This window comes from Xyrauchen texanus, chromosome 5 (genome assembly GCF_025860055.1).
Source record: "Xyrauchen texanus isolate HMW12.3.18 chromosome 5, RBS_HiC_50CHRs, whole genome shotgun sequence".
Lineage (NCBI taxonomy): Eukaryota > Metazoa > Chordata > Actinopteri > Cypriniformes > Catostomidae > Xyrauchen > Xyrauchen texanus.
Window position 1 is genome coordinate 52,702,411 of NC_068280.1, and position 19,425 is coordinate 52,721,835.

At 41.0% G+C, this 19,425-nt stretch overlaps 1 protein-coding gene across 1 annotated transcript in view; it reads right to left on the reverse strand.

Moving 5' to 3' along the window:
• Positions 1-505: 505 nt before the first annotated feature.
• LOC127643631 (A disintegrin and metalloproteinase with thrombospondin motifs 5-like) overlaps positions 506-19,425 on the reverse strand; it is a 34,071-nt gene continuing 15,151 nt past the window's right edge. The window contains exons 2-8 of the mRNA XM_052126423.1: positions 17,120-17,252; positions 14,875-15,042; positions 11,447-11,730; positions 8,510-8,693; positions 8,246-8,421; positions 6,990-7,165; positions 506-5,574 (exon numbers count right to left, since the gene is read on the reverse strand). Of these exons, the coding sequence (XP_051982383.1) occupies positions 4,944-5,574; positions 6,990-7,165; positions 8,246-8,421; positions 8,510-8,693; positions 11,447-11,730; positions 14,875-15,042; positions 17,120-17,252 (1,752 nt within the window). The 3' untranslated portion in view covers positions 506-4,943. The remainder of the gene's footprint in view (positions 5,575-6,989; positions 7,166-8,245; positions 8,422-8,509; positions 8,694-11,446; positions 11,731-14,874; positions 15,043-17,119; positions 17,253-19,425) is intronic.

Consider the following 19,425-nt stretch of genomic DNA (forward strand, 5'->3'; position numbering starts at 1 on the left):
TTACTTGGTTGCTAGGGTAACCTCATGTCATTGCTAGGCAGTAACTTATTGAGGCTCCTTGCTATCCTGAGTGAGGCGATATCTTCTGAATCTCAGGTTGAAAATCATGAATTTGTCATCACAAATGCCCTTTAACCACTACATCATGTCAACTATTAAAAAAAAAAAAGTGTATTTTCATGATACATTTTTTTCCATGTGCATTTTAAAGATGTACTCTAAGATGTACTGGTGCATCGATATGTGATTTGTTACTTGGTTGCTAGGGTAACCCTATCTGGTTGCTAGGCAGTTACCAAGGTGATACTTAACAAGGCTCCTTGCTATCCTGAGTGAAATATGTCTGTAGATAAGACTTTAAGGATTGTGTCTATATAGAAACTTGCATGATAACAGTAATAATCAGCTCTTGTGTTTAATTGGCTCATAGTTGCTTTTAGATGTCATTGTTCATTAATAACTCATTTAAGAGGAAAAAATACTTTCTGAAACGCTGTGTTGTCGTTAGTTTATTGTTTAATAGAGGTTTCAGTGAAAGCAGTGCTTTGTAGGTCTAATATTGCATTGAATTTGATTAGTGATATATGTGACAAACATCACTATCATTATTAGTTCCATGTGAAAAGCGAGTGAAACTAACTAAACAAACACATCTCCAGTGAGACGACATTGACAACAAAAGAATCAATCAAACGTAAACTTTTAAATATAACGATTTGTTTTATATACATATACTGTATATATAGTCATGAAGATGGCTAGAAAAAAAAAAATCTTCAAATGAAACTATTCTGTCAGTCATACTCCTCGTTAAATAGTAATTATGAGACAAAATGACCATTACAATAAATAATTCATGATGTGTTTTCTTTTTTTCACATACCAGTTGTACAAATAATAAATTATAAAATCAGTGCTCTGTATTTTCAGTGAAACCCAATGAGACAGTACTGCATACATGATGTGAACATGTGAAAACAGTCCACTAAAATACACAAAAATGAAATGAATTACATGGATCTGTGCTGAGATGAATCAGCAGCTTCAACAGAGATGCATCTGAGCTGCTGGTCATAAACTGAACCTGTTTGTTTGCGCATATATCACATATGTTTGATTCAGCATCCTTCAATGCTTCAAACAGGAAGTGAAGATTAAACTGAAGTGTGTCACATGATTTTAAACAGAGCGTATGATTGGCTGGTGTTCATGCGAGTCCAGGGCACACATCGTCCTTCTAAACAGATAAATGATGAATCGTCATGACTCATACATGCATTTACAAATCAGTCTTTGCTTTTGTTTTTTATTTAGTATTTAGTACTGCCTACATGAAGCTATTTGACATAACTGATATTTACATGAGGGTCGTTGACAAATATGTTTTCTCTTATTTTTATTTATTTAGTTTTTATTTGTTTCTCCCAATTCAGAATGCACAATTCCCACTACTTAGTAGGTCCTCGTGGTGGCACCATAACTCAATCTGGGTGGCGGAGGACGAGTCTCAGTCGCTCAAGACCGTCAATCGGCGCATCTGATCACGTGACTCATTGTGCATGACACCGCGGAGACTCACAGCATGTGGAGGCTCATGCTACTCTCCACGATCCACACACAACTCACCACACGCCCCATTGAGAGAACCAATAATCACCACCACGAGGAGGTTACCCCATGTGACTCTACCCTCCCTAGCAACCGGGCCAATTTGGTTGCTAAGGAGACCTGACTGGAGTCACTCAGCACGCCCTGGATTCAAACTCCAGGTGTGATAGTCAGCGTCAATACTCGCTGACATACACAGACCCCCCCCAAAGGTTTTCCTTATTGAGATAATTCACGTGTTGGATTCATACATTTTTAAAAAAACATTTAAAGCAATTTCTACCAAAAATATATCTAATGAGAAAATGTCAAGTGTCATACTGTATATTCTAAAATATCATATTTTTTCAAAACAGCTAACACAGTTCAAGAGGGTCTAAAGTTTTAGGTTTTTTTATATGACAAAATAATGTCTACCTGCATGTTGGTTACACCAACTGACTTTGATTTGGTGGTCAAAAGTTTAAAGTTAAAAATAAAATAAAAAACGTGAAATCGGAAATGAAGATTTCTGCACAAGTTTCCAAGTTGGAAGTCTGACTTTATGTGCCAATCAGTTGCAATTTTCCTTGTAAGAAGTTGGAAATTCCGACTTTCCGAGTCAAATGGAATGCAGCATTAATATCATGTGTTACGTCCAGGAGCACCACTGACAGTTTGAAGCCTTTTGTGATAGTTGTTCACATTTTGCATGTTTTTTTAGTTTCCTTGGTCCAGCTTTGTCATGCTGGACAATTCAGAGACTGATGCACAACTATCACAAAATGCTTCTAAACAGTCATTGATGCTCGAGGAGGCAACACAAACTATTACGAACCAAGAGTCTGTACATTTTTCAAGAGGATAAGTTGGGAAACTTCTGTAATAATTTTGGGTCTGTTCCAAAACCTGTTCCAAGCCTTGCTGTCTCCTGCCTACATTGCACACGGGAATGGGCAGCAAATCCACGTATCATTCATATGGCACAGGAGACTCGACTCGACTCGCAATGGATTTCAATACAGGTGATGCAAGAGGAACAACAAAAAGTATTGTCTACCCTGGGAAGGATACATACAGTACACAGATGAGCCCTAACATTATGACCACTCACAGGTGAAGCGAATAACGTTGATCATGTCCTAACAAGGCCACATGTTAAGGTCTGGGTGGATTAGATGGTAAGCGAACAATCAGTTCTCATAGTCAACGTGATGGGCAGGAGTGAAGACCTGAGTGGCTTTGACAAGGGCCAAATTGTTATGGCCTGACAACTGGATCAGAGCATCTCTGAAACAGCAAGACTTTGGGGAGCTCACGGTTAGCAGATGTGAGTACATACCGACAGTGGTCAAGGGAGGGACAAACAACAAACCGGCGACAGGGTATTGGGTGCCCAAAGGCTTGCCGTCACTGCCATTCATGTGGATGTCAATTTGAAGTGTGCCACCTACCTAAACATAGTTGCAGACCAGGTACACCCCTTCATGGCAACGGTAATGGCCTCTTTCAGCAGGATAAGGCACCCTGCCACACTGCACACATTGTTCGGGAATGGTTTATGGAACATAATGAAGAGTTCAAGGTGTTGCCCTGGCCTCCAAATTTCCCAAATCTCAATCCGATTGAGCATCTGTGGAATGTTCTGGAACAACAAGTCGCCATCAAGTCCGATCCATGGCGGGTCCACCTCACAACTTACTTAAAGGATCTTCTGCTAATGTCTTGGTGCCAGATACCACAGGACACCTTGAGAGGTCTTGTAGAGTCCCTGCTTCAGTGAGTCAACACTGTTTTGGTGGCCCGCAGACGACCATAATCATATTAGGCAGGTGGTCATAATGATTTGGCTCATCAGTGTATGGTGCTAAGTATCTACCTTGCCTACCTTTTAAAAACAGCCTATGGGTCGGGAGCACGCCTATGATGTCTTAAAGCGGTTTTGGAAAAGACCCAGTGTTTTTGTAGAATCTACTTAGATATCTGTTATGCAGCTTCTTCTGAAATAGTACCTAATAAACAAAAGACCATTTTTACGATTTGTAATAAAAATATACGAAACATCTTCAAGATTCTGCAAGGGGTGTGTGAATTTATCAATGCAACAGTGTGTCTATTTTATCATAGAGAGGAAGATCAATTCATTGGTGGAGCTTGAAGGCAATGTATACTTCGGTTGTCCTCGTGCCGCTAGTCTCACACATGCGCCTGGAGTTGACTGCGCAAAAGAGTATCACAAATTAGTCATAGTGTGCATGTGGCGATTACGTTCGTACGTACTCGTCGTTAAAAGAGGGTACTTTGACAGGCCGAGCGCTCGACCATGCACACGATGGAATAGCATGCAGAAAAACAAAGTATACCCAAAATCTATGACTCAAACAGACATTAACAATAGTGGAACATATATATATATACAGTACATACATACATTAGCAATGTCATCAACATAATTTGTCCCCAAAACCCTGAAACTGAGAAAGGAACAGACATTCAGTCGTAGTCACGGATGTGGTAAGCGTACTGACTTTTCTGAAGGCAATAACTGAGTGATTCCTGGAAGGTTAACCCTAGAAGATCAGCTTTCCACTGAAGTCATAGGTTCTTTTGTAATGGAAGATCTTAGAAATGCACTGGACTCTATGTAGGGTTGTGGACCCTTGATAGGACATTCACATAGCGATTTGCTGCAACAATGTGATGAGAAGTCTTCAATGAAAGTTGGTGACTTGAGGTGACATTCTGTACAGCAACTTTTGGTGATGCGACAAAGTTGAGCTCAATTTTACTTTATGCAAATGAGCAGCGATGTAAAAATAACAATGGACAGTGGGAGTGCAGACAGTGCTGCTCGTGAAATCGATGGCTTGATACAGTTAGAAACTGTGTTTGAATTCCTGATAGCAAAAGTACAGCGACCTGCAGCGATTTAAAGGGCTGTGGACCTTTAAGTAGGCTGTGTTAAGGGGCATGGTTTTGTCCAATTTTCCTAGCTTTGCACTGGTCCCATAAGTGGAATGATTGCAACTGGGTGTGTCATGAGAAAATTGGCCGTGGCTTTGCCAAAAGGGGCTAAGCTGCTTCGAGTGACCAGTTCGCAGGTCATTTTGCCACATTTGAGGCAAGAGCTGGAAATTCGCGTCCAAGTCACAATTCTGAACACTAGCTGAACTCCCCAGTGAATGTGTTTAGAGCAAGGAACAGCATTTATAAAAACAACTCCAAGTCTAACAGGAGCTGTGACAGGTCAGTCATGTAAGCGTCCATGTGCTCCATCGAGACCGTGTCTCAGCTGAACACTCGACACGGTCGACAAGGAACAAGGTACTTCCTTATTTCGTTTTATTGAGAGATCCTCAACACTTTTTAATCAGGCAGTGTTTGAACACTGAGGGTCTAGCAGTGAGCAGGCAACCCTTGGCCAGCTTTCCATGCGGGTCCTTGCATTGCACTGTGCGACTCTGCCAACCCGTATCACAAGTTCTGGAGCATGTCATCCACGATCCTGTCACCCATCGCGGGCCCGTGGACATCGTTGTTGGAGGCTCTGTCGTGAAAGGAACCTTGGTAGTAAACATCAAGACCTCCGGTGACGACAATGCCTCGGCGGCGGCCGAGGACGCGAGAGACGTCCGAGGTGGAAGTGGAATTTTACGTGGCATGAAGAAACTGTAGCGGATATCTAGTGGCTTCTTAGAGTCTGTGGCCAGAATCTGCACCACCAGACTCTCTTGTAGAGCTCCGGGGCCCATGCTGTGAAAGGCGTCATCTCGCTGACTCCACCCACTGTAGTTGAGGACGGATCCATTGAGGGGGATAATGGTCTCAGAGGTAAGGATCATGAACTTGCCATTCAGAAGGTATTCTCCACCAGGGCGACGCAGAGAGAGGTAAGCCGTGTAACTTGTCTGGCCTTTGGGTTTGTACTGTCGTACTTTGAGGTGTGTCGAGCCCTCTGGGACCTTCACGACATCAGTGTAGCCCTTACTGAGGAGAAGATACACAAGCACGATTAGGACACAAACACATAGGGCTTGCTCCTGAATGAACAACCTAGAGCAACATTGCTATTAACCAAACATTGGATTAGAATTTGCTCAGAGCAGGTGCATTTGTAGACTTTTATCACCACTGGGGAACAGGTCCCCCAATAATCAGTAAAGTGTGTGTGGCAGGGCGGAGGGCGGGGCCGGGTCGTGAACATACACACCCGGTCACGCCCTCTGCCCTGCCACAGTGTGCCTTTCCTCAGGTTGGCTAAGGTATATTTGATTGGATAGATTGCTGATGAGGAAAAACTTTCACTTAAACAGCCGTCAAAATTTGATTCTTTAAACCATATTTCCCAGATGGGTATATCTGGAACATTTGACGAGGGGAACAGCAGAACAGCTGGGGATCGTGCCTGGGTAAAAGGGGTCTAGCGACGCCCCTGACTCAGAGGTTGCTCTTTCATATCTCAAGAGCTCAAGGTGCACTCAGTCAATGTTTTCCTCATTGCACATTTTTACTCAATGAAATGAACAGTCATTTTGAAATATATGTATAAAATCGACCACTCACATGAGATGAAGACTGCATTTTAGTAATCTTATAAAAAGTGTTTTATTTTGCATGGACAGGGTCTGTCTGTTTTTCTGTCTATCTTTTTCTTTCTTTTTGGAGGAGGTTTGGCACAGAGATTACAAGGAAAAGACCAGCTGAAACCAGCCTAAACTGGTTGGCTGGTTTCAGCCTAGACAGTCTTGCAATTTAGCTGGATTCATTGGGGTTTTGGAAATGTTTTAGCTGGTCAGGCTGAGAGACCAGCTAAGATCACCCTGACCAGCTTAGCCAAGCCAAGTCAAGTGTTCAAAACCCCTCTAAAACCAGCCTGACCAGCTATGAACTGGCTGGATGACCAGCTAAAACCAGCCAACCAGCTTATGTTTTAGCTTGTCTTCTCAGTAGGGCAGCATTTAATGATTATTTCAATGGTTTTACAATGTAAACACCATGAAGTATGAACATACAATAATATGGTAGCCTACCATACACGTTTTTCCAGGCATAAAACGTAACACTCAAGTTTACACAATATGTAATGGGGGTTCCAGCTCCGTCTCTACCCACCAAGGGGTCCTTGGCCTGAAAATGGTTGAATACCCCTGCTTTACTTAGTTGCAATGACTGGCACATGCTTCACTGGCCAAAGAGGTTAGTTCCATTGATATCATTAAGTACTTCCAAAGGCACAAGTTTAGCATGAACTATTTTTACTCCAGGTAACACCTAAAATGGTTGTTGTTATCCATCTAGATTGCTTATTTCTATTTTTGTGCATTACTTCTAATGGATTACAAAATCCCTAGAATCATAATGTTGGATTGGTGTGTCTAGATGAGTGCATGTGCACTTCTCACCTCTTCTTGGTGAAATTTCCAGCCACTTTGACGCAGCTGTTCCCGTCCCCCCCGCAGATGCCGCACTTGTCATATTGAAGTTTAGAGCCGATAATTCCATCACATCCGGTGCGAACACACTTCCCTTTCACACACACTGAACTGCTGTACGGTCTGCATTCTGTCCCATCAATCACCTACACAAAAATAATACAAAATCGAACTTTTTACAGAATCGAACTCAAAATATTTTTGGAATAGATTTCAACTCATAAGCAATATGTTCGATAAAGTGTCAGTAACAAAAAGCACCAAAAATTAATTGCATTTTTTTATACTATTGTAATACCAGATGGAACATTTCTAGGGGCCAAGCCTCAAAGGGGTGGGCATGAATAGCCCCCATACCAAATTTTGGGTCTCTAGTACGAACTAGGACAACATCGGCCGTATAACCTCTCCGCCATTTTGAATTTTCTGAAAAAGTCATGTTTATTTTAAAGGTTTTGACCAATTTGAATGAAAATTGGTAGGGGTCTTCAACATCATGTCCTGAGGGTACCTAAGCAGTTTGGAGACAGCGCCACATAGTGGTCAAAATACATAATTCCTTTTCCTTGATGGTTACACAACATGACATTTTTTAATTATAATTTTTTTTTAAATTGGTAGAAAATGCTATAAATGTTTTTCCAAAATGTATGAAACCAAGTTGAACACAAAGATTGTGTTTAAAACTACATTTTATATTTTTCTCGACAATTTGGAACGGCCAGTTCCCAATGCGCTCGAAGTCCTCGTGGTGGCGTTGTGACTCGCCTCAATCCGGGTGACGGAGGACGAATCTCAGTTGTCTCCACATCTGAGACGTCAATCCGTGCATCTTATCACGTGACTTGTCGAGCGCGTTACTGTGGTGACGTAGCGCGCGTGGAGGCTTCACGCTCCGCGGCATCCACGCACAACTCACCACACGCCCCACCGAGAGCGAGAACCACATTATAGCGACCACGAGGAGGTTACCCCATGTGACTCTACCCTCCCTAGCAACCGGGCCAATTTGGTTGCTAAGGAGACCTGGCTGGAGTCACTCAGCACGCCCTGGATCCAAACTCGCGACTCCAGGTGTGATAGTCAGCGTCAATACTCGCTGAGATACCCAGACCCCCTAAAACGTGATTTTTAAAAGATTTCTAAACCCAAGTACTATGGTGTTTGGAGTATTTGGCTAATATGGAGTTATTAGCATAATATAATACTCTGCACTCTAGACTCACCCGCTGTGAGAACAATATATAGTATCCCGTTCCTTTCGCCCTGCAGGTCAGTTTGCACACGTCTTTAGGAAGGACGCCGGCAAATTTGGGCACCCATTCCACAAACGTCTTCACTCCTTTCGGGTCGGTCTGGGGGCCGTTCCGAACTTCACACTGTTCCTGTCTAAAACTCTTACCTGACACAAACATAATTGTCCATAGTGTTACTTGCAAGAACATGCATGTTTTCATATGTAATCACAGTAGGCTCTGTAGGACACTCACTCGCTGAAGGACACGGCATGACATTACACGACCGATAGACCGCTCTCTTTCCAGTGCAGTAACGGCCGTTGTTGCGAGGAGGGGGATTGTTGCACAAACGATGCGCAAACTGCACGCCACCACCACATGTACGTGAACACGAACCCCACGGACCCCAAGAGCTCCAGCTGCCATGATTAGACGTCTGTGAAGCAGAAGATTAGAGAGAGTTAGTGAGGAAATCACACAGATATATATGAAAGTATGACAATATGGGTTAAATTAATTCTGTATTAATGTATTTATTGGATAGAATTAGAGATCCCGATACTTCCTTTTCGGTACTGGCCGATACGATACCATATTTTTGGTAAAATGGCGTTTAAATAATGAATACGTTAGGAGCTCTGTTTTCGTGAGTGCGCTATGACCGTGCGCAATGTCTAATCCAATTTTCGTGCCAGCGTAAAGTGCAAGTGGGCATGGGTGCAGTGTTTGCGCTACTGTGGGTGTATTGTATGTAAATGAAGTGCCGCAAAACGCAATTTGCTATTTTCCTGAGAAATATGTCGTTGTGCTAAGACGTTTCAATAACACGTTAACTCTAAATTAAGTTCCTGCATTTGCAGTTTGTAGATTTCTCCAGCAGGTGGTGATAAAGTTCAAACTCTTAAAGTTACAGAACATCAAATAATGTCTCTTCGATCGCCGTTGAAGCCGTTTATTGAATAAAAAATGATGAGATTTGTGTTACATATTCACGAGGTCATGGTTTATTATTTCTATTATTATTATTATATTTATTGTCATGTTTAAGTCACAAGGGCCGGTGGAAGAAGTTGGACAGAGTAAAATATTTGGATTTGTCGTGATTTTATTGACCACTCCGTTATTTTGATTTGGTTTGATTAGCATCATATTTGATACATTAAGCTTTTTTCTTTTTTTTTTTTCCTTTTCTCGCCAATCCAGGTGGCGGACGATGAATCTCAGTTGCCTCCTGCTTGTTGAGTGTGTTACCGTGGAGACGTAGCGCGTGTGGAGGCTTCACGCTATTCTCCGCGGCATCCACGCACAACTCACCACATGCCCCACCGAGAGCGAGAACCACATTATAGCGACCACGAGGAGGTTACCCCATATGACTCTACCCTCCCTAGCAACCGGGCCAATTTGGTTACCCCATGTGACTCTACCCTCCCTAGCAACCGGGCCAATTTGGTTACCCCATGTGACTCTACCCTCCCTAGCAACCGGGCCAATTTGGTTACCCCATGTGACTCTACCCTCCCTAGCAACCGGGCCAATTTGGTTACCCCATGTGACTCTACCCTCCCTAGCAACCGGGCCAATTTGGTTACCCCATGTGACTCTACCCTCCCTAGCAACCGGGCCAATTTGGTTACCCCATGTGACTCTCCCTCCCTAGCAACCGGGCCAATTTGGTTACCCCATGTGACTCTACCCTCCCTAGCAACCGGGCCAATTTGGTTACCCCATGTGACTCTACCCTCCCTAGCAACCGGGCCAATTTGGTTACCCCATGTGACTCTACCCTCCCTAGCAACCGGGCCAATTTGGTTACCCCATGTGACTCTACCGTCCCTAGCAACCGGGCCAATTTGGTTACCCCATGTGACTCTACCCTCCCTAGCAACCGGGCCAATTTGGTTGCTTAGGAGACCTGGTTGGAGTCACTCAGCACGCCCTGGATTCAAACTCACGACTCCAGGTGTGATAGTCAGCGGCAATACTCGCAGAGATACACAGACTCCCGAGATACATTAGATATAAAGTCATTAGCCTCCTGAGGCCCTGTAATTAATCTTTGTGTAGGACATTTGCTAATTAAATTTTTCTTAGCCCATACATGATACAGTGGTAAATCTTGGGGTTTTCAATAAAATTATGTACAAAATTTGAACCAGGCACAAGTTGCTTATATTCGTCAAACACTCATTTTAAAATATCAGTAACAATATAATCATTACTGTGACATTTTAAATAGATTGATATAAACATTGAAACCACTTTCTATTCCACAAATAACCACTAGATGGTGCCATAAACATGTGGAACGTATATACCATGTGTTGTTCGTCTCGTCAGCTTGAACAGAGAGTGAATCAGGAGCCGTCAAACACTGTATATCATATTTGATACTCACGGCATTATAAGGTCAAAGGTCATCCAATGACTCTAATAATAAATAACAAAAAACTCAAATATATGCTTCCTTTGAGCTTAGAGATTAACAACTAACTTTAAACTGACTCATTCCCATCTTCAAACTTTAGGGTGGCTTTACAAACACAAGTCACATGGTTGTTTAATGTCATGAGTTGTGCAACATCCTAAAATTTCAGCGGCATGAATGGATAGTAGGTTATGGAAAAAATGAGCATGCACGCCCATCACAGACCTGCAATAAACAACATCTGAGCCAAAAATGGCCCAAAACAGCAGAGGGATAAGTACATGTAGCTGTGACTTTTGTTAAGGTGATTTATATTCAAGTTTTGGGTCACTAGGGTTTGAAACAACATGAGGGTGAGGTGATTATTTTGGGTGAACTGTCCCATTTAACACAACGGATGACATGTTAGCGACAGGAAGGGTGTGGAGAGACATTTCAGAGTGACACCAAAACAGCATTTCCTGATTCCATGCATCAAACAAACACGCATGCACAAGGCGTGTATTCTTCTGCAGGAGTCAAATGCGCCTCTAGAACACTTAATGACCTGCGACATGGGACAAAAATACCCGACCTGAGGGGGAAATTCCTGTTTGATAGTAATCTGGTTAACTCGCACCCGCTCAGTGTGTTACTCAGAGAATTAGCGAGAGAAGCATAAAATGAAATGTGTTTTAGAGGTGGAGCACGAATATGAATCGTGCACAATAAGATCAGGAAAGTATTTCGATTCTATGTCGGCTTTAAACGGTTCATCTTACCGAGTAGTGTCTCTTGCGGGTTTTGTCCACACACTTCCCCTGTAGACAGATCCGGCCGCTGCTGCACGGCGTGCCCTCTACAGCGGGCAGTTTCTTCGTCAGACAAACCATCTGCCCCTTCCTGATGACTGAACACCACAGACGGGCACACACATCCATGCCCGGGCACATGCCGTACTCCGGGCCAAATGCTAAACGGCACTGCTGTAAGGCGTCGTATCTCTGACCCGGCAACTCTTCTGGACCGAGAAGAGCCTGACGAGGCGAGTCCAACAGACACTCGGCTACAGACACAAAAGATGCTATTAGCCAATATCAGCATTTTATTATTATAATAATTATTATTATTATTATTGGTCTGATTCGCTGATATCAATAAGCCTATTTGTTCTAACCATGTCAGGTTAATTAACCGGTTATCAGTTATTAGTGCCGTACTATAAATATATATATATATGTTTTATGCCTGATTTCACATATTTAAAATTCTTTAGAGGAGATCTTTAATGTCAACATTGTTGTTTTTTATTTAAAACAGACAAAACAGTATAGATTTAAATATAGATAGTAAATATAGATTTATAGATTTTATCAGGATCAATGACGTGATGATTATTTCTACATTTTTTTGAGCCCAGATTTATTACGTTATTCAAAAATATATTATAAATGCAAGTCACACATACACACAAAAAAAAAAAAAATGTTTTATTTTTTTCTGGGGGCAAAAAAGTAAAAAATGACCAATTGGTGTAACTGTCTGGAGACTGTAAAATAAACATAAATAAAGCTTAAAATCTTGAAAATAAATGTTGGCATGAGTAGTTTGGAATTATATTTATTATGATTTATTTTGTTTTAAAATTTGATTCATATTTGAAAAACTTTTGTCCATGAAATAAAAGTCAGGTGGTGTAACCAACATGCAGTTATATATATATATATATATATATATATATACACTCACCTAAAGGATTATTAGGAACACATACTAATACTGTGTTTGACCCCTTTCGCCTTCAGAACTGCCTTAATTCTACGTGGCATTGATTCAACAAGGTGCTGAAAGCATTCTTTAGAAATGTTGGCCCATATTGATAGGATAGCATCTTGCAGTTGATGGAGATTTGTGGGATGCACATCCAGGGCACGAAGCTCCTGTTCCACCACATCCCAAAGATGCTCTATTGGGTTGAGATCTGGTGACTGTAGGGGCCATTTTAGTACAGTGAACTCATTGTCATGTTCAAGAAACCAATTTGAAATGATTCGAGCTTTGTGACATGGTGCATTATCCTGCTGGAAGTAGCCATCAGAGGATGGGTACATGGTGGCCATAAAGGGATGGACATGGTCAGAAACAATGCTCAGGTAGGCCGTGGCATTTAAACGATGCCCAATTGGCACTAAGGGGCCTAAAGTGTGCCAAGAAAACATCCCCCACAGCATTACACCACCACCACCAGCCTGCACAGTGGTAACAAGGCATGATGGATCCATGTTCTCATTCTGTTTACGCCAAATTCTGACTCTACCATCTGAATGTCTCAACAGAAATCGAGACTCATCAGACCAGGCAACGTTTTTCAGTCTTCAACTGTTCAATTTTGGTGAGCTCTTGCAAATTGTAGCCTCTTTTTCCTATTTGTAGTGGAGATGAGTGGTACCGGTGGGGTCTTCTGCTGTTGTAGCCCATCCGCCTCAAGGTTGTGCGTGTTGTGGCTTCACAAATGCTTTGCTGCATACCTCGGTTGTAACGAGTGGTTATTTCAGGCAAAGTTGCTCTTCTATCAGCTTGAATCAGTCGGCCCATTCTCCTCTGACCTCTAGCATCAACAAGGCATTTTCAGCCCACAGGACTGCCGCATACTGGATGTTTTTCCCTTTTCACACCATTCTTTGTAAACCCTAGAAATGGTTGTGCGTGAAAATCCCAGTAACTGAGCAGATTGTGAAATACTCAGACCGGCCCGTCTGGCACCAACAACCATGCCACGCTCAAAATTGCTTAAATCACCTTTCTTTCCCATTCTGACATTCAGTTTGGAGTTCAGGAGATTGTCTTGACCAGGACCACACCCCTAAATGCATTGAAGCAACTGCCATGTGATTGGTTGATTAGATAATTGCATTAATGAGAAATTGAACAGGTGTTCCTAATAATCCTTTAGGTGAGTATATATATATATATTTGATAAAAATATGAAATATTTTTTGCATTTTTATGAAAAGGCACATTTCATTCTGGTCAAATGGAGAATCTCTGAGAAATCTTTTAGTAAAAAATATTTTTACATTACGAAATATGTTTGAATACTTTGATTAAGTTCAATGTGCCTCGATAGTTACACCACATGACATTTTTAAAATGTTTTAAACTATTTTGTTTTTTACAGATTTCTCATTACAAAATTTTTTGTCAATGACTTTGTGTTAAAATATGATTTATATTTTAAAAATGTGTCCGTCAAATCAAAGTCAGGTGGTGTAACCAACATGCAATCATCGTTGTCATGTGACCAAAATACATACAAATAAATCCCAAAAGATTTATTTTATGTTTTGTTTTTTAAAATATATATTTTTATTAAAGGTTTGCTTTGTTCATAGTCAAATGGAGTAACCATGAGAACATTTTACTTGATAAATATGTTTAAAAACATTATAGCACTCTCATGTATTCTATAGTTACACCACAAGTCTTTTTTTTTTCCTAAGTATTTTTGACTCTATATATATATAAAAAAAAAACAACATGGACATAAAGATTATATTTCTATGAATTAAAAAAAATAAAAAATAATTCTCATTTATATCACCTTGCAAAACCTTATTTTTCAATAACTTTCTTTTAAAATATGATTCATATTTAATATTTTGTCGACTGAATCAAAGTCAGGTGGTGTAACCAACATGCAGTTATCCATTCTGTTGTCATGTGAAAAAAAACAACAACAACAAATAAACAATAAAACACAGAATACCCCTTTAGTTTTTAAAATTATTAAATATTTCGACATTTTTATGAAAAGGCTCATTTTGTTCAGGTCAATTGGAGTAACCCTGAGAAAACTTCTTCTCGTGACTTTGATTAAGTTTCACGCTCGTATATTAAAGTTGCGTCTATAGTTACACCACATGACACGTTTTGTTTTTGTTTATGTTTTTTTGTAGAAATGTAATAAATGTATCAATGGACAAAATGATGCCAAATGTTTTAAACTATATTCGACAACCTTATTTGTGAATGACCCACCAGATATTGGGCATAATATACAAATATACACGTTTATTTATCAAATGTATCATTTTAGGCTCTATATCATCTTTCATGGGGAACATTTTACTGTATATTGTCACAAGTGGAATTCACAAAAGCAGTCAGTCATACACAGTTCAAGTCATTTCTAAAAATGATTGTTTCTCACCGTGGCCGTCATCGAAGAAGTCCGTGATCGTAGAAGACGTACAGCGACTCCAGGGTTTAGAAGCGTCTATAGAGGTCAGTATAGACGACATGAGACGTTTCTCTTCAGAGGAGCCGAAACGTTCTTCACAGAACTTTGAATCGTCATGAGACAAACCCAACAGATGCCCTGAACACACACACACACACACACACACAGGAAGTGATGTTATTAATATTTAGGGTTTTAGCTCAGGCCATATTTCACTCCAGAGAGAAATTATTTAACATAAAGAAAATGTTGTAACTTTGTAATCATGTAATTCTGGTTCTGTTCACTCTACCTCACTTTGAAAAGTCTCATTGTGTTCCACTAGGTGGCAGAAAACACTAGAAAAATATATTTCTTCTCTATCACATTCCATCACAGTATACAGATGTGAACTGTAGGTGGCGCTCTAACACATTTTACCCCTCACAGAAGTGAACTGTAGGGGGCGCTCTAACACATTTTACCCCTCACAGAAGTGAACTGTAGGGGGCGCTCTAACACATTTTACCCCTCACAGATGTGAACTGTAGGGGCGCTCTAACACATTTTACCCCTCACAGAAGTGAACTGTAGGGGCCTAACACTTTACCCTCACAGAAGTGAACTGTAGGGGCTCTAACACATTATACCCCTCACAGATGTGAACTGTAGGGGGCTCTAACACATTATACCCCTCACAGATGTGAACTGTAGGGGGCTCTAACACATTATACCCCTCACAGATGTGAACTGTAGGGGCGCTCTAACACATTTTACCCCTCACAGATGTGAACTGTAGGGGCGCTCTAACACATTTTATCCCTCACAGATGTGAACTGTAGGGGCGCTCTAACACATTATACCCCTCACAGAAGTGAACTGTAGGGGGCTCTAACACATTATATCCCTCACAGATGTGAACTGTAGGGGGCGCTCTAACACATTATACCCCTCACAGATGTGAACTGTAGGGGCTCTAACACATTTTACCCCTCACAGATGTGAACTGTAGGGGCGCTCTAACACATTTTATCCCTCACAGATGTGAACTGTAGGGGGCTCTAACACATTTTACCCCTCACAGATGTGAACTGTAGGGGGCTCTAACACATTTTACCCCTCACAGATGTGAACTGTAGGGGGCTCTAACACATTATACCCCTCACAGATGTGAACTGTAGGGGGCGCTCTAACACATTTTACCCCTCACAGATGTGAACTGTAGGGGGCGCTCTAACACATTTGATCCCTCACAGATGTGAACTGTAGGGGGCGCTCTAACACATTTTACCCCTCACAGATGTGAACTGTAGGGGGCGCTCTAACACATTTTACCCCTCACAGATGAGCTCGTCCATAGACATTCAGTCTAATGTTCAGTTCAAGCAACACCCTCATTATTTCATTGAATATCTCGGCCTCTGAGTGGACTACAAGCTCAATCTATGTGTCATTAGAAAGCTGAGATCCTCCCCTTTACATTGATATAACAATATTATAATCAATATTCAATAGTCATTTTATCATCAATAGTCAAACGTATTTTTCTGGTGATTTGTTTTGCATGCTGTTCCTTCCGGATGGCATATTTTGTTCTGGACATCTAGGATATAACATTGGATTATTCACTCAAGCAAGCTCACAGTCAAGTAAACAATGGCTCATTTTTTAACAAACTGCCTAAGGTAAGAGCAGATATAAATGTTTTGGCTATTTGTGGCTTACAGCAGCAGTTATCAGAGCATAAAGAGACACTTGTATTTGCTATCTTAAAAATATCATATTTCACTTTGTGATTCTTTTGAAAATCATTTGAACTGTGGTATTAGGGCAACACAATAAACTATACAGTCACATCCCTGAGAATAAGAGCTTTCATTTGATATATATCTTGTCTGCTTATATATATATATATATATATATATATATATCTTAAGTGCTATTTTAAATACTTTTTTAATCATATTGATATTTATACCACGTAACCACTAGGAGGCGCTTATTTGCGACACGGATGTGTTAAGGCCTTATTTTGTTATCTTATGTATATGGGGACTTGAGCATTTAAAGCGTAAATGTTTTTCGTGATATAGCGCCCCCTTCGGCACCTGCCGAGATTAATTGTCATGAAATTAAAGGCACAGTGCAAAAAACATGAATTATCCTAAAATTGGGTTTTTGATCATTTTGACGAGTACGCTTTCTTTATTGCTTCACGTTTGTATGTCATGATTACCGATCTCATGCGCCACAGTAAAGGAGGCATGTAGGCCGTCGTCTTCAATGATCGCGCAGCTTCTCTCTGGAGAACACACGGTGCCCACGTCTGCCATGCCAAGTGTGTCACATGAGTGATGCCCGCACAGATCCTGCACAAATCAAACACACACTCATGAATAGAAGAGATACATCCATCCATCTATCACACCCTTTTACACACAGGAACAACCACAACAACCCTTAATACTAATAAAACAGCATTCCTGTTGATCAACTGCACTAGCAACACCAAAGTCATGTGTTCATTCTGCAAAATGCAGACATTTAAATAATACTAAATACTAAACTAGTGATTGTGAGCGTGAATGAATCTTGATTCATAACTGAATAAACACACACACACACATACATACAGGCGACCTGTTTTCCTGTTTATTGTCATTCATAATGTCAAACGATCTTCACCGACAGACATGCAAATCATCTCATTTCTCAAACTTTTCTCATAAGTAAACAAACCACAGACACGCAGTAAGACAAGTTGATTTCTGGCATTCTGCATGTTTTCTCGTTTGGTCAGAGAGGTTGCAAACAGTCTGGACTCTGTTCTGGTCTCGTTGCCGAACGCGCATAAACATCTCACAGGCCACATGAGAGAAAGCGGCTCTTAACACCGCCGCCCCTCGAGACCCCTCGCGTTTGCAAAAGCAACATGCCACCGAGTGTCTGTATATGTCTAAACGGCTTGTAGAGTAAAGTTTAGCTCATGAGCTCAGCGGAGCGCGGGTGTAATGTGTAATCAGGTGAGACGCAGGCCAGAGGACGAAACTGGGTAAAAACAAACCCCAAAACTCAAAGCTGAACGCTCGGTCTATTCCGACGATCAGCATTAAGTGTCGTATTTTGTGTCGACTTCTTTTCTTCCGTGGAATGCGAAAGGAAACATTTATGACACTCAAATATTCATATTTTAATACCTTTTTAGTTGATGGTTACACCACTTGACAAGTAACTAAAGTAACCACTGTTTGGTCCACAAAGTCGTGAATGTTTTTCAATAAGTTAAGAAACTAACATGGACACAAGATTACTTTTCTATGACCTTGACACAAAGTTTCTTGATTCTGTGACACTGCACATGGTTGCCAGGTCCTCAATCCTCGTTGTTATACATCAATGAGACATTGTCAATATTTAAGTTGTCTAGCGTTTACATTTTATTTATCCTAAAAAAATGGTCATGCAACCCAAATATAGTTTAACCCTCTTGTTGTCTTCGGTCATTTTTGACCAAAATAAATGTTACTAATTTAATTTAAAAAAAATCCTTAATCTGAACAGTACAAGACTTGGTGACTTTTCATCCATTTACCATCTGAACATACCAAAAATGATTTATTCGACAAGTCTAAGTGTTCGTAAAAAAAGCTAAATGAACCGACCACTGAAAATGTATGGGAAAGACAGAGCAATGTTTTTTTAATCTGTCACATACAATCAATAAATCAGTCACAATGCTGAAAAAAAAAACAGACAGAAATTACAGGGTGAGAGCCTAAAACATCCTCAGCGCAAAACACACAGTCTCACACACACACACACACACACACACACACACACACACACACACACTCACAAATGAACTGGTAAGACTATAACACAGAGCTTTTTTTTTTTTTACATTGTCAAAAAACATAATCAGACACAATGCTAAACACACAAACTCAGAAATGAAGGGTTGACACGCTAACACACGCACAATGCAGAACACACACCTGCGCCGCCTCTGAATATCCATACTTCTCTAATATATAGTTTGCCAAAAACAGTATGCCAATGGAGTAGCATGTCCGAATCCACATTCTTCATGAAGCAGTAAGCGAGAAAGACCCGGATGATCTAATATTTCAGGCGAGATATTGAAGTGCTGATCGACTGGACACTTTACGATCCCATAATTCAAAACACTAGATTTAAAGGAACAGCGATGAATCGTGAGGTGGACCCCTCTTCCCAACTGTAAGTGCTATATGTACCAAGATCATTTTGCTTGTGCTTAAATGGTGCTTGTTTAACAAAACCAGAACAGATCGTTTTTGCAGTTGTTGTTCTTACGTCATAGATTCATGAGACGATGCCAACGTACCCGGATGAAGTATGTCTGAATTCTATTCATACTACTCGCACACACACACACACACACACACACACACACACTCGCACGCACACACACACACACTCGCACGCACACACACACACACACACACACGCACACACTCGCAACACACACACACACACACACACACACCTGCACACACACAC